General features: G+C 43.5%; 1 protein-coding gene across 1 annotated transcript in view; it reads left to right on the forward strand.

The window, feature by feature from the left end:
- The window catches only part of ryr2a (ryanodine receptor 2a (cardiac)), a 589,347-nt gene that overhangs the window by 501,489 nt on the left and 71,077 nt on the right, over positions 1 to 16,781 (forward strand). The window contains exons 88-93 of the mRNA XM_060940301.1: positions 158 to 286; positions 9,338 to 9,442; positions 9,584 to 9,665; positions 9,883 to 10,685; positions 13,881 to 14,384; positions 16,547 to 16,620. Coding sequence (XP_060796284.1) covers positions 158 to 286; positions 9,338 to 9,442; positions 9,584 to 9,665; positions 9,883 to 10,685; positions 13,881 to 14,384; positions 16,547 to 16,620 — 1,697 coding nt within the window. The remainder of the gene's footprint in view (positions 1 to 157; positions 287 to 9,337; positions 9,443 to 9,583; positions 9,666 to 9,882; positions 10,686 to 13,880; positions 14,385 to 16,546; positions 16,621 to 16,781) is intronic.

The raw sequence follows: 16,781 nt of genomic DNA on the forward strand, positions 1-16,781 counted from the left end.
CTCTTCAGCAGCCATGTATTGGCTGCTAGGTTACACTCATTAATCCTCAGCCATGTTGGGAGGCTAATTTTAATTGTTGTCATTTTAGGTTCTTCATGAAAATTGCCATATGCCAGTGTCTGATGATAATTGTGTTTTGTTTGGTTTTTTTTGCTAGGAGTCCATCAGTGATTTTTACTGGTACTATTCGGGGAAGGACGTGATTGATGAGCAGGGTCAACGTAATTTCTCCAAAGCTATAAATGTAGCTAAACAGGTCTTCAATACTCTTACGGAGTATATTCAGGTACGTACGTACGCATTTATTTATTTATTTATTTCCCCAGATGTGATAATGTGATGGTATCACTTTTTGTTCCTGAAAGACGTGGACGTAAATGCATTCTTTTTTCACTCATGCATCTCACACGACAGAGCTCTGTCTTATCTTAGCTGAATTGTAAAACTACTGTAAGTTAGGTCTGTACTTAGATGATGGAGTTAACGTTGTTTTAGCAGTTTGAAGAGCAAGGACATGTGCTGGGGAAATGAAGTGCAAGTTGGCAGAGATCCATTTTATTTTCACAGTCTACCAGGCCTTTTTATTTGCTAAGCCATTTTAGGGATTCATTAAAGTTCCTCCTAAGGAGCCCCTTGCAAAGTAATGGCATTTTTGAACTTCAGGCTACATTACCCAACACCATTTCCTGTTTATACCATTCAAAAAGACTAGCTTGCCACGTCTTGTAGAATAGCTAGGGTGTAGTGGTTATTTTAATCCAAAACTTTCCTAAAGCCATGTGAGGTTGATGGAGAGTCTCCTGACACACATTCCAGATAAATCACACACGGAGAGTTGAAATGAAATCATAAGCCGTGGATTTATTCCATCAACAGTCTGGTTGACTTTTCAGAAGTGAAACAGAGGCTATAAAATAAAGTGGTACTAAACAATAAAGCAAATACTTGTGTGAAAACTTAGGCGGTCGGAAAACTGTTTCCTCTCCGCCACCTAACCTGCCGTACACCAGATCAAACCAACTTTCTTGCCAACTTTCTTGCCTGCACATTCGCGCCTTAGTGACTCATGTCTGAGGAGGAGCTACGTGTTCACGTCACACATAACAGGTAAGTACAAGAGCTGCAGGCTAGATCAAAGGTAAGTAAATTAACATGTTTAATAACTTAAAATTATAACAATGCAATTTAATAATAATAATAATAATAATAATGATAATAATGTAATTTAAATCATTGCAGGTTTTTAGATCAATTTCAAGATTCCAAAATGTGGCTCCAACGTCCTGGCCCCTAATTGTCAAAGCTATGGCAGGACAATTACCAACAAAAATATCCAATGGAGCCATAATGCACTATCAAATAAACTACTTATAACTTATCTAATGCTTCTTTACCATGATACATACACCAGTCATCAACATCAATCAATTATAGCATGGTATTCCATTCAACATTCAATGTCCATACATTTGGAATGGGGTTTTTTTCTTCTTTTTTTTTAACAATTCCCAAGAATCCCCCCAAAGTCCATGCTGTGCATATGTACAGTCCATAGGGTAGGAGAGAAAGTCCAATGAGTGTAAATGTAGTGCAAGAGTGAGAAGTCCATGTATGTGAAGATCAATGGAGTGTAAATGTGGTGCAGAAGTGAAAAGTCTATGAATGCACTGGTATGTACTGATGTGTGGGCATACAGAGAAATGTTCAGGCTTGTCAGTATATGTAAAAGCGTGCATATTGGTAGGAACTTTGGAGTCTGACACTGTCAAACTCTTAAGATGATTGTCCAGCTTCAAGGAGCAAGCAGAGCTTGTCAATAGGCCTTTGTAGAACATTGGTTTTGGTTTTCACCAACACACTGCGGACAAGATCTTTGGGACCTGACAGGGTCTTCACTACCTGACCTAATGGCCAGGAGTTCCTTGGTGCTGTCGGGTCCACTATGACTACAATGTCATTCATCTTGAAGTTTCTCTTGACTTGGGCCCACTTTTGCCATTGCTGCATCAGTGAGAGAAATTCAGTAGTCCATCTTTGCCAGAAAAGGTCTGCCAGGTATTGTACCTGCTTCCATTGTTTCCTGACATACAAGTCATCTTTGTTGAAGAGTCCAGGTGGTAATGGGGGTTTGGTCTTCAACTGCAGAAGGTGGTTTGGCATAAGGGGTTCAAGATCATTTGGGTCACTGGATACAGTGGTGATGGGCCGGTCGTTGAGAATAGATTCAACTTCACACAAAGCCATCTGTAGCATTTCATCGTCTGGTGTTTGCTGCCTCAGCACTGAAAGCAATACCTTTTTCATGAGTCTGATGAGCCTTTCCCACACTCCGCCAAAGTGGGCTGCAAATGGTGGATTGAACAGCCACTTGACGTGATTGGTCAGCAGAGCATGTTGTATCTTTTGGTGGTCTATCTGGGTCAATGCTGCTTCCAATTCCTTCTGTGCACACATGAAGTTGGTGCCACAGTCTGTCCTGATGGTCAGTACCTGTCCTCTCCGGCATACAAACCGCCTAATGGCATTGATGCAGGAGTCTGTGTCCAACCTGCTGGCCACTTCCAGATGAATGGCTCAGCTCGCTAGACAGGCGAATATCACTCCCCAACGTTTCACATGGGAGCGGCCTCTCTTGACCTCTACAGGTCCAAAGTAGTCAATACCTACATGAGAGAAGGGTGGCAAGTCTGGAGTGACACGATCCTCTGGCAGGTCTACCATTTTCTGTACTCCAACTTTGGCCTGCATTCGTCTGCAAAAGACACAAGATTTTATTATTTTTCTGGCACAAAAGTTGGCAGAAGGTAGCCAGAATTTCTGTCTGAGTCTTGAGAGCATATGATTCCTTCCTGAATGTCCAACTTGTTGATGGATGTCTTGCAGGATCAACTTGGATATGTGCGAGTCCTTGGGAAGAATGATTGGATTCTTTAGACTCACCGGCATGGGTGCTTTACCTATCCTTCCTCCAACCTTCAGGATGCCCTCATCAATGATTGGATCTAGTTTGTATATGGAGCTGTGTGCTTTAACCGGTTTGCCCATTCTTAAGAGAGTCAGCTCTTGATCAAAGTGATGCTGTTGTTCATAGTGAATAATTGACTTCTCTGCTTCGTCCAGGTCCTCCACAGGTAAGCCTTGTGGCTCATCTTTTAGTTTGGAGGGAGTCATAAGGACTTTGCCTGTCTGACATCGAAGCAGGAGGAGATTCTTGAGCTTCAGCAGCCATGCAACAACTCTCTGTAGTTTCCTCCAGGAAGAATAGTACTCAATTCGAGTGGTGGTGGCGTTATCCTGGAGGTTGACACAGTTTGCAGTGATGTCCCTCTTCACCTCTGGATCACCTGGGGGTAGTGGCTGAGATCTTGTGGTAGGCCAGGCAGTCCAGTTTCATTCCTTGACAAGAGAGGGTCGTTGAGCCATCTGGTGGAATTCAAGAGTGGTTCTATATGCAAGCCACACGAGGAATCATCTGCCGGATTGTCCTCAGAACTTGCATGCCTCCATTGATGTTCCTTGGAGAGGCTGTGGATCACTGCAATTCTATTTGCACCGCAAGTATGGAGTCGTTTTGCTTGGTTATGAATGTACTTCAGTACTGATGTACTGTCTGTCCAAAAAGTAGAACTCTCCAGTTCCATGCAAAGTTCCTTCTGTAACATTCTGTCCACCTTCACAGCAAGCATTGCAGCTGCAAGCTCCAGTCTTGGAATGGTTATCTGTTTGAGTGGAGCTACTCTGGATTTGCAGAGTATGAAGGTGATATGAACATTTCCTGTCTTATCTGTGAGTCTGAGGTACATGTAACTTACAGTTCCATATCCTGACTCGCTCGCGTCACATGGGGCCATATGTGATATATGGGAGATATGTTGATCTAGCAGCACTAAGAGCTTTTCTATACTTCAGGAAGCTCTCCTTCCACGCTAATTTGAACGCTACCAATTTTGTTTGACGCCATTTACGTTCCAGCTTTCGAGTGGTCTGTTTTAAAGTGCAAGTGTCATCATTATACCAGGGTGCTTTTTTTTTTCCTGGATCATTTTCCTTTTAGGAGGAGCTACATTATCTAAAGTATAGTGGAACATTGACTCTAAGCATTCAGTTGCCTGATCGAGTTCTGCAGGGGCTGACAGTGACCCAATCAAAGTTGATAACTCTGGGAGATCATTTATAAAGCTCTGTGCAGTAGTTGACGTGAATGTACATTTAATACAGTAGCGGTGTGAGGTGCATATATTATTATTCAGACATATTTTGAATGAGATGAGATAATGATCTGAGATAACTTTAGACTGTGGAAGTATGACTATATTTTCTACGTTTAACCTGAATGTTAGTATCAGATCGAGGGTGTGACCACCATTATGGGTTGGTCCTATGACATTCTGATTAATCCCGACTGAATCTAAAATGGACACAAACGCTGTTTTCAAAGGGTCTTCTGGGTTATCGAAGTGAATATTAAAATCTCCGACAACTAAAGCTTTGTCTAAGGAAATAACCAGATCTGAGATAAAATCTGCAAATTCAGAAAGAAACTCAGAATATGGCCCCGGGGGCCTGTAAATAATAAGTAACGGAATTAACTGGGTAGACTTAATTTTTGAGGCTACAGACATTATATGAGTATGAAGAACTTCAAATGTATTAAATTTATAACCAGGTTTTTGTGTTACACCTAGATAATCTTTTTATAAATAAACGTGACGCCGCCTCCTCTACCAGTTAGATGAGGCTGGTGTATATAACTGTATCCAGGAGGACTCGCTTCATTTAATGCTATATATTCATTTGGCTTAATCCATGTTTCAGTTAAACAAAGTACATTAAACTCATTATCAGTGATAAGTTCATTAGCAATTAGCGCTTTGGATGTAAGAGATCTAATATTTAATAGTCCTACCTTTAGATCAAAGGTGTTGGCAGCGGCTGTACAGTCAGTATGATCTAATTTTATATTGATTAGGTTACTGGAACAAACTCTCTGAATATTTCTACCTTTTTGTTGAGCTCGGGGAACAGACACAGTCTCGATGTAGTGGACCCTGAGTGACGACTCTGTGCAGCTAGCAGACAGTCGGTTTAGCCTGTTCGTCTGCTCCCTGGCCTTGGCTCTGGATTGTCAGAAATTAACTAGGCCTGTTCTGAGACTATGACCAATGCTGCAGGAAATGAGAGCAGCACCTTCCCGAGTGGGATGGATACTGTCCCGCCTTAACAGGCCAGTAGTGCCCTCAAAATTAGCCCAATTATCTATAAAGCCCACACTGTTTTCAGAACACCACCTGGACAACCAGCAGTTCAGCGACCATAACCTGCTGTGAGCTATATTGCCACACTGTATTGGGATGGGGCCAGAGCATACTACAGCATCAGACATTTGCCTTCACTAATTTAAACACCTCTACAAAGTTACTCTTAGTAACCTCAGACTGACGAAGGTGTATATCATTAGCTCCTACATGAATAACTATCTTTGAGAACCTGTGCTTGCCTATGACCCTAAGATTATCTGCTGTGTCCGGCGCCCTGGCTCCCGGTATACACCTGACTAAAGCTGCTGGTGCCCCTAAAGGCTGAGCTAATTTCATGTGCCATATGATAGTCCCCTATAACCAGAGCTCTTTCAGGTTTCTCAGCTGGTGCATCACTGAGGAGGGCAAACCTGTTCAACACGTGAAGCGGAGAGGAATGGTGCTCCCGTGGGCAAGCCCCAGCAGTAGCTTTGGCTCTACGCTTATGCTGCTGAGTCATCACCCATTCACCCCGCTCTAAGGGCTCTATTGCCAGAGTTGGGGGATTACTAACTCCACCTAGGGCATCCAGACTTTCCCCCGCAGAAACTACACTGTTCTCATTCTCACTAGCCCTCTCTAGAGTCTGAATACGCGCCTCTAAAGCTGCAATCTTCTCCATCAGAGAGCTAACTAATCTGCATTTATCACAAAGAAAGCTATCACGAGCGACGGAGGAAGAATGACTAAATATCCTGCACTCCACACACTGAACAAGCTGAAGGTGTGCCATGATGAAAGGATTCACGTACCTTAATCGAGGCTCTGTTGATATTAAAGCAGATCCAATGTGGATGGCCTCCACTTGTGGTCTTTACGCAGGAGGAGAAAAAAGAAAGCTTCCAGTCTTGGTGTTCTTCTGAAAAAAATTAAAATGCGGAAAAAGGAAAGCGAAAGTACAATAAAAAATGAAAAGGATACTGGAAAATTATTTGTAGAGAAAATAGAAGAGATTAGTGTTTAACGCCAGCACTCGCGGAAAAAGACTCGTCGCAAACAACTTGGAAACCAGGAAGTACGTCACACAGAATGCGCATGCGCATTCTTTTAGGATGGGTGCGTTGGAACCGTATGCATTCTGTGCCACGCACCCATCCTAAAAGAGTTCTGATTGCATACAGTCCATTTCCATGACTATTATCTGCCAAGGTTTCATTGCCTTTGGAACATTGATTCCAATCAAGATTTTGATTTCAACATCAGTTCTTTGCAGTTTGATTCCATCCAGATAAGGCCATTTCTCCAGCTCTTGCTGGGTAAGCAGGTTTCCTTTCGACACAGGAATCTTTGTTTGGGTGTTTACGACTGTCTGTTGCCTACTTCTAATCCTGTGAGCTCAAAATTCTTAACAGGTCTTTCTTGTCCCATAGTTCACAGGATGATTCAGTTCTGCGTCCTTTGGCATTCAGCTGGTTCATTAAGTTCTCAGTGCAGAACGTGGCCGAGCTGCCTGGATCAAGAAAAGCATATGTTTTGATGGTTTTGCTGCCTTTGGCAACTTTAACTTGAACCGGAACAATAGCCAGAGCACATTCCTTACTGGCCCCTGTTGCATGATCAGTTGACTCTCGAAAGGAGTTTCTTTTGGGTTTGTGGGATTCGGTGGAGTCTGCTGCTTTGAATTAACATCATCAATGTGTAGCAGTGTAGGATGTTTCCTTTTGCAGATTTGACAGTCCATTTTCTTATTATAATCCTTGCTCATATGGCCCTTTTTAAGACAGCCAAAGCAGTGACTATTCTTTTTCAGATGTTCAACCCTGTTGTTGTGTGGCTCTGATATGAATTTTGCACAGTCTGTGATTAGCTGTTTGTCTTGACAGAAAGTACATGCAGGCAAGACAGCAGTGGTGCTAGTTTGCTGGAGCACTGTAGATGTCTGTCTGTTTTTTTGTTCCTCAGCCAGTGTCACAGTGGTAACAAAGCTCCTTTTTTTTTTTTTTTTAAGCATCTTCGAGCCAGAAATTCTAGATTTCACCACTGTGCCTTTAATGGGAGAAGGATCTCTTCTCTTCTCTTCTCTTCTCTTCTCTTCTCTTCTCTTCTCTTCTCTTCTCTTCTCTTCTCATTATCTCTAGCCGCTTTATCCTGTTCTACAGGGTCGCAGGCGAGCTGGAGCCTATCCCAGCTGACTACGGGCGAAAGGCGGGGTACACCCTGGACAAGTCGCCAGGTCATCACAGGACTGACACATAGACACAGACAACCATTCACACTCACATTCACACCTACGCTCAATTTAGAGTCACCAGTTAACCTAACCTGCATGTCTTTGGACTGTGGGGGAAACCGGAGCACCCGGAGGAAACCCACGCGGACACGGGGAGAACATGCAAACTCCACACAGAAAGGCCCTCGCCGGCCACGGGGCTCAAACCCGGACCTTCTTGCTGTGAGGCGACAGCGCTAACCACTACACCACCGTGCCACCCAGAAGGATCTTTTAATGTCTCTGAATACAGGATGCAGCAAGACACTTGACTGCGTCTCCAAGAACTCTATAAGATGTTTGAATCGAACACGAGTGTTGTTTCTCTGAGCAGATTCATACACTAGGGTCTGCCATCTTTCACGGAGCTTGTAGGGAAGCTTGGATACAAGCAGTTTCAAATTTGATGCAGCATTCAGTTCATCCATGTATTCTCGGTCTTGCATAGCATTGCAACATTCTCTCAAATACAGGGCATAGGCATGAAGTGACTTTCCATCATCGGCCTTAATGGCTGTTCAGTTCAAAGCCTTTTCCAAGTAGGCGTTTACGATTTTCATTTTGTCACCAAAGTGTCTCTTAAACAGTTGTTCGGCTTCAGTGTAGACTCTTCAAGGATCCATGCGCATGCAACTATGCACAAGGTTTTTGGCCTGCCCTGCTGTGAAGTGCTCCAGAAAATACAGCCTATCCTGACAGCTGCTTGTCTTGTCTTCTATTAAGTATTGAAAGGCATGAATAAAAGACTGGAAAGACAATGGATCACCATCGAGCACTGGTACTTCCTTCTTTGGCAACAAAGAAATATTCTGCTGCCTAAACATGAGATCAGTGAGCTCCTTTTGCTTTTGAAGCATTATAGTGATTTCTTCAGTGTTGTCATGACTGGACTCAACATGAGGGCTAGAGGAACATGTGGCCACCTGAGAGCTACTGTGAATATACCTGAATGCTTTCTGAAGTGGTGTCTTGGGTACTGTCGCAACAGGAGCAAATTCAATGGCAGAGGCATCAGCAAAAGTGGGTTCTGTGTTAACTTGCTCACTTTCTTCATAGTATACATTCATTGCATCACCCTGCTGTTCAGCATCGTCACTGAGCACTTCAAGTTTAGCATCTGCTGCAGCTAGTTGTGCTTGTAATTCCATTTGTTCCCTTTTTGATTTTAAAACAGCTTCCTCTATCTGTAGTGCATGCATAGCTGGTAAAGCTTTAGAACGTGCCTCCAGAGTGGCCTTTTCTGCCGCAGCTATTTTAGCCGAAGAGGACTTGGAAGAGGTTTTAGAAACACTGGAGATGCTGTCTTTTGGTTCAGTAGCTAAACAATAAAGTGAATGCTTATGTGAAAACTTATGCAGTCGGAAAACTGTTTCCTTTCCGCCACCTTACCTGCCGTACACTAGATCAAACCAACTAATTAAAGCCTGCACATTCGCGCCTTAGTGACGCATGTCTGAGGAGGAGCTACGTGTTCATGTCACACATAACGGGTAAGTACAAGAGCTGCAGGCTAGATCAAAGGTAAGTAAATTAACATATTTCGTAACTTAAAATTATAACAATGCAATTTAATAATAATAATAATGTAATTTAAATTCTTGCAGGTTTTTCGATCAACTTCAAGATTCCAAAATGTGGCTCCAACATAAGGATTATAGAATGATGTATGAATATAATTAAAGTATGGATAGTGTAGGATATCTGTGGTAAATGTTAGTGAGTCTGTCAGATCTTTTCCCAGTCTCGCTGAATCTATTCCAGGATGAAAAACCCTAAAGCCTCATTGCAGTCATTAGAAGCCTGATGAGGTTCTTGTCATGTTTTGGTACAGGGTCCTTGCACAGGGAACCAGCAGAGCCTGGCACACAGCCGCCTGTGGGATGCTGTGGTCGGGTTCCTCCATGTATTTGCCCACATGCAGATGAAGCTCTCGCAAGTAGGCATCAGATAACTTGGAACAAGCAAAATCATGTTAACGGCTTAAACTTGTCATGGTCCAATATGTATGTGATCGTTTGCTTGTTTGTAATGATGCAAAACCAATGGTGCTTTCCCCTCATACCTATTCCCCACCCAGGATTCGAGCCAGATTGACCTCCTGAAAGAGCTCATGGATCTGCAGAAGGACATGGTGGTAATGCTGCTCTCCATGTTAGAAGGTAATAATCCATGAGCTATTCTATTCAGTCTGCTCTACTATAGTTACGTTTTAATCATGCTATGTGAAGATATTTTTAAGCCCTAAATTACGAATAAATAAATAAATAAATAAATAAAAGGAAAAAGGGCAATAACAACTCCATCACAATATTAACAAAATATTTTCACCAAACATATGCTGTAAATAAATAAATAAATAAATAAATCTTTACTCAGGAAATGTTGTGAACGGCACCATTGGAAAGCAGATGGTCGACATGTTGGTGGAATCTTCCAACAACGTGGAGATGATTCTGAAGTTCTTCGATATGTTCCTCAAACTGAAAGATCTTACATCGTCAGATGCCTTCAAAGAGTACGATCCAGACGGGAAGGGGGTCATTTCCAAGAGGGACTTTCACAAAGCCATGGAGAGCCACAAGCACTACACACAGTCCGAGACGGAGTTCCTGCTGTCTTGTGCTGAAACAGATGAAAATGAGCTGCTTGATTATGAGGAATTTGTCGAGCGCTTTCACGAGCCAGCTAAGGACATTGGCTTCAACGTGGCCGTGCTCTTGACTAACCTGTCGGAGCATATGCCTCACGACTCACGCCTGCAGACATTCCTGGAGCTAGCCGAGAGTGTGCTCAATTACTTCCAGCCTTACCTGGGCCGCATCGAGATCATGGGCAGCGCCAAGCGCATTGAGCGTGTGTACTTTGAGATCAGCGAGTCTAGCCGCACACAGTGGGAGAAGCCACAGGTGAAAGAGTCCAAGCGCCAGTTCATCTTTGACGTAGTCAACGAGGGTGGTGAGAAGGAGAAGATGGAACTGTTTGTTAATTTTTGTGAAGACACTATATTTGAGATGCAGCTGGCTGCACAGATGTCGGATGCAGGAGAGCGTTCAGCGAGCAAAGAAGAGAATGAGCGGGAAAAACCTGAAGAGGAAACCCCCGACATGGGCTTCTTCTCCATCAGCACCGTATGCTCAGCGCTATTTGCCCTCCGCTACAACATCATGCTTCTGATGAAGGTGTGCTTAATATTGTTATAAACATGTCATTAGTCTCAGGGAGACTTAAATATTTAAACATTTGGCCATTAGAAAAAAAGAGCACAAGAGTTATAAGCCTATAACATATGTACCTGGCACTGCTGTTATTATATGTGTTAGGCCTGAAGGAATTTATAGGGAAATTATTATTATTGTTATTATTATTATAAAATCAGTTCTTATATTCATTGCGTTTATGAATTGTGTAATTTTTGGGAGTGTATTGTCTTTAAATATGGTCGTCAATGCAAGACATATTTCCCTATAGTTTTAATTTTATATAATAGTTTCCCACCCATCCATTCATTTTCCATTTTTCATATGAGTCCGGGTCACAGGGGCAGCAGTTCCAGCAAAGATGTCCAGGCCTCCCCCTCCCCAGCCACCTCTTCCAGCTCTTCCAGGGGGGACTGGAATATGTGATATAATCTGTTATGTGATATAACGTGAAATAATCTCTCCAGTATGTCCTGGGTGTACACTGTGGTCTTCTCCTGCTTGGGCATGCCCAGAACAAATCACCTAGGAGGCATCTGGGAGGCATTCTTGACAGATGCCTGAATCACCTCAGCTGGCTACTTTTGATGGAGAGGAGCAGCAGCTCTACTCTGAGCTCCTCCCGAATGTTAGAACACTTCACCCTGTCTCTAAGTGTGAGTCCAGACACCCTTTGGGGAAAGTTTGTTTCTGCCACTTGCCTTTGCGATCTTGTTCTTTCAGTCACGACCCAGAGGTCATGGCCATAGGTGATGGTGAAGGTGGGGAAGCCATGGCCTAATGGTTAGAGAAGCAGCTTTGGGCCCACAAGGTTGCTGGTTCAATTCCCTGAACCAGCAGGAATGGCTGAAGTGCCCTAAACCCCAACTGCTCCTCAGGCTGTTCTGGGTATATTGTATGTTGCTCTGGATAACAGCATCTGCTAAATGCCTGTCATGTAATGAGAGGGTAGATTGACCAGGGAATCGATTTTTGGCTCAGCTCTCTCTTCACCATGACAGACCAGTGCAGCTCCTGCTCCATTCTTCCCTCACTTGCCAACAAGATTTTGAGATACTTGAAGCCCTCCACTTGAGGCAACCTGGAGTGGATAAACTCCCCAATCTGGAGTGGACAGTCCACCCTTTTCGGGCTAAGAACCATGGCCTCAGGCTTAGAGGTGCTGATTTTCATCCCAGCCACTTAGCTGCAACTTGCCCCAGGGCAAGCTGGAGGTCATGGCTCAATGATGCCCACAGGTCCACATAATCTGCAAAAAGCAACAATGCAATCCTGAGCTCACCAAACCAGACACATTTCATCCCTTTGATATGCCAAACAATTCTGTTGGGAACAAGACAGGCTTATTGTCAGCAATGTGAACCAAGCTCTTGCTCTGGTTATACAGGGCCCAAATGGCCTGTAGAAGCAGGCCTGGTACCCAATACTCCTGAAGCACCCCCAACAGGACACCTCAGTGGGACACAGTCATATGCCTTTTCTAAGTCAACAAAGCACATATGGACTGGTTGGACAAACTCCCATGCACCTTCCAGTACCCTTGTGAGGGTAAAAAGCTGGTTCATTGTTCCACAACCAGGATGTAAACTGCAGTGTTCCTCCTGAATCTGAGGTTCGACTAACATATGGACTCCCCTCTCTAGCACCCTGGTATAGACCTTCCCAGGGAGGCTGAGGAGTGTGATTCCCCTAAAATTGGAACACACCGTCCTGTCCTCCATTTTTAAAAGGGGGCCCACCACCCCAGTCTGCCAGTCCAGAGGCACTGTCCCCGACCTCCATGCAACTTTGAAAAGGCATGTCAACCAAGACCACATTACCTAGAGCCTTAAGGAAGTCAAGGTGGATCTCCTCCACCTCTGGGTCCCTGTCACTGAAGAGTTTATTAATCACTTGAGTGACCTCAGCACTGGTGATATGAGAATCCCCCTTTGAGTATGCATGCACTGCTTCCTCTATGGAAGGCATGTCAGTGGGATTCAGAAAATCCTTGAAGTAATCCTTTCACCACCTATGTCCTCAGTTGAGGTCAGCAGCACTCCATCCCCAGTTGGGAAGCAAAGCATTGCTTCCTCCTCCTGAGTCATCTGATGGTTTCCCAGAATCTCTTTGAGGGGGACCAAAAGTCATGCTCCACGCCTTCATTGAACACCCCCCCCCAACACCCAAGTTTTTGCTTCTGTATCTGCCAAAGCTACACTCTGCTTAGCCACTCGGTATCCGTCAGCTGCCTCCAGAGTCTTACAAGCTAACCAAGCTCAATAGGGCTCCTTCAGCTTGATTGCTCCCTTTACCACTTATGTCCAGCACAGGGTTCGGGGATTACTGCCACGACAGGAACCAACAACCTTATGGCTGTAGTCCATACAACTGGCTCAGCAGTGGATATGCGGAACATCTGCCAAAGCTGCACTCTGCTTGGCCAGTCAAGGGAGGGGGTGTGTGTCCTGGTATCCCTGGTCCAGATGAGCTTCATGCTTCCATGAGTTCCTCCTTCTCATAGACTTGTTTAGAGTCGTACGTGGTCTGACCCCTCGCTTCAGACTGGTTTGCCTTGGGAAACCCTACCAAGGGCAAATTGCCCCAGACAACATAGCTCAGTAATGAAACCATGACCATTTTCATTTGACTGAAATACTGGAAGTCATACTTTTCACTGGGGCATTAGGCGATTAAAATGTCTGTTCAGTAGCCGTATAGAAGACCTGGAATGCAAAGCAAATTAACAAACCAAAAAAAAAAAAAACTCAACTCAAAATTCATAACAAGAAATTGAAAGAACTACAGCAGGTACTAAAAACAAAAATAAAAATAAATAAAGCAAGTGTAAGTAAAAGCAAAACCAAAATCACAATGACGAGAAGAAAAAAGGGATGCATGTGTGTTCTTGAATATAAACTCTCTCAAGGGCACATTTTTTTTTTATTTGTATTTTTAAGTGCTGTGTTGTTCAAAAATATAAGTTCATTATTTCAAGATCTCATATCACTATTTTGAGTAAATACTGTGTTATAACGTAATTATTTTGACTGACATTGATATTAAAATGAATTGTTAAGTCGAAATAATGTTGTAGCACTAGAAAAGAATTTCACAATGTCCGGGTATATTTGATCTGACACTAAAGGAAATTTAAATCAAAGTATTGTGATGTAATTGAATGCACTGAACTTTAAGGTGCTGTCTATGAAGAGTCTGAAGAAGCAGCTGAAGAAGGCTAAGAAGATGACAGTGAAAGACATGGTGACCGCCCTGGCTGCTTTCTGCTGGAGTGTGTTCATGGGGCTGCTGCACTTTGCTTTCAGTGTGGCCCGTGGCTTCTTCCGCATCATCTACAGCAGCTTCCTGGGTGGAAGCTTGGTGGAGGGAGCCAAGACCATGAAAGTGTCCGAGCTGCTGGCCAACATGCCTGACCCGACACAGGATGAGGTGAGAGGTGAGAGTGAGGAGGTGGAGAGGAAACCTGCAGAGAAAACTTCACCTGAGGAAGACTTGGCCGACCTCGCAGTGGCTGCGGAAGACACTGACCTGCTGTCTGATATATTTGGGCTGGATTTAAGGAGGGAAGGAGGACAGTACAAACTCATGCCACATAACCCCAATGCCAGCCTGACAGACCTGCTTAATACACCCATGCCACCGCCCCCTACACCCTCGCCTGAACTCCGCAGAAGACACACGGTAACAGGGACATACAGTGCCCTTAAGTCTATCTGAAACCCTTACGTAGATTACTGATATCAATAACACTGGAGCCAGTACTGTGATGAAGTATCCGTTTGTCTAAATGTTGGTTTAGAAAAAAAGCATGGCAGCTATTTACAGTCCTTAAAAGTCACCCAAAGCCTGTTTTGAAGAACTTTTTTTTCACAATACTGACTAGCTTTATGGAAATCAGTGTTTGCATCTTGGCTCTTATTATGACACAACACTAGATATAACTTGTTTGTTTCATGTTTTAATAATAATCCAATGATGTCTTCGGCTCCTTCTGTTCCCGGAAAGCATTTTTCTATTTAAAAGTCATTTTTTAAAGTTTGTGACCTTTAAAGTGCTGATGACACGTTTTTGACATCTTTGGCGATGTTTTATAACATAAAAAGTAATTCCCGATGATCCATATATTAATTCACGAAGGCGCCTATTTTACAAGTTATGATAAAAAATGCGGCTATTTGGGCACATTTGACAGGGCTGCAGCACCCAGGAGACGAAAGAGGAGGAGCTATATGACGTCAGCGAAAGAACCTTCCTCCTAACTTACCAGTTAGTTGTTGATGCGACAGGTGTTCAGTTTGTCATTATTATTAGTATTATTATTATACATTTTATATATATATAGTTATTATGCCTTCGCGTTGTGTTGCCGGCTTGTGCTCCAAAACCTACAAGGATGGGGTAAGTTTATTCAGGTTTCCCAGAGATCTCGAGCTGCATGCGAAGTGGGTGAAGCAAGTCAGGCGCACTCGTGACAAGTGGGAGCCCTCACCAACATCCGTCCTGTGCTCTGAACACTTCGATTTGGATTGTTTTGACACCCTTCCCAGCTTAAAAGAATCTCTTGGGTGTTCAGTTCAGCACAAACGTGTGTTACTACCATCAGCAGTGCCTACACAGTGTTGCCAGATTGGGAGGTTTCCCGCCCAGTTGAGCGGTTTCAAGTGCATTTTGGTGGATTTTGAACATATTTTGGGCTGGAAAACTTCAGCAGTATCTGTTGCCAGATACTGCTGAAGTTTTCCAGCCCAAAATATGTTCAAAACCCACCAAAATGCACTTGAAACCGCCCAACTGGGCGGGATTCCTCCCAATCTGGCAACACTGCCAGTATTCCGGAGGGGGTCTACTCGTAGCTATGCCGGATCCAAAGACAGTCCTCCTGTCAGAACATGTTGTGAAACGACATAAGATAAAGGTACGTAGAGCTATAGATTCTACATGATGATCATAAATGTAATCATAAAGTCGGCGTGATATCAGTCATGTATTTGCTTGTGAAAGCTTGCGGCTTTCATGTAACTGCTGCCTAGCAACGAGAGGCAAAGGGTAAAGAGGGTAGGCTATCATAGATTCTATTCGGAAGAGATCAACACAATTCTAGACTCCCAGAAGAGGAAGAGCTAGCACTAGAGAGTTCACCGGCGTTTTCATGCGCCATTTCCATTGAGTAGAACCAGAGTAGAACAGCCAGTGAACCGCAGCGTGTTCTCCCGCTGACGTCACAACATGGCCGCGAGCCACGGACCCAGTTTTCTTGCGCTGTGCAATTAAAAGTTGGATATTCGCGTAACAACAGCTTCTTTTCACGTAATTATAACAGAAATCTAACATGTTTGCCATGTTGTATAGTTTATTTAAGAAATTGCATAGAGTCATGTTCGTGTCATCAGCCCTTTAATAGCATGCATTACGCCCTGCTTTGTGTTGTGTAAGCACAAAACACAAACTGTGTAAAGAAAGGCAACTTGGGGGGTGTCGTGGCTCAGGTGGCTAAGGCGCCATACCATAAATCCGGGGACCCGGGTTCGATTCCGACCCGAGGTCATTTCCCGATCCCTCCCCTTCTCTCTCTCCCGCTCATTTCCTGTCCTGTCTCTACACTGTCCTATCCAATAAAGGTGAAAAAAGCCCAAAAAAAAAAATCTAAAAAAAAAAAGAAAGGCAACTTGACCAAAATACCAGATGATAATACGTGAAGGTAACATTCCAGGAAAATGTAGTGTTTAAACTCAGAAAAACGATGAAAGATTGTGGATGTTGTGATTTCCATCTAATTTGTGCCAAAATCATTTATTGAACAGCTTCCTGAACAACTCCCTTTTTTTTTTTTTTTTTTTTGGAAGGTGAAGGGTTCATCCTCATCAACCGATGAGAAAGAAGCCGCAGATGAGACCAAGACAGTGTCTGAGAAAGCAGAGTATGATTTTACATGATCTTTTCTGATAGTATGGTCTTGAAACAAATTTGCAGAACATTCCTAACTAGTCTTTACTTTCATGTTCAGTGTGGTGTTCGAAAGAAGTTACCTTCTTTTACTGATTAAGAGACGTTTTTGAAAAGCACAATTTTTGTGTCTAC

Source organism: Neoarius graeffei, chromosome 14, assembly GCF_027579695.1.
Source record: "Neoarius graeffei isolate fNeoGra1 chromosome 14, fNeoGra1.pri, whole genome shotgun sequence".
In the NCBI taxonomy this organism is placed as follows: domain Eukaryota; kingdom Metazoa; phylum Chordata; class Actinopteri; order Siluriformes; family Ariidae; genus Neoarius; species Neoarius graeffei.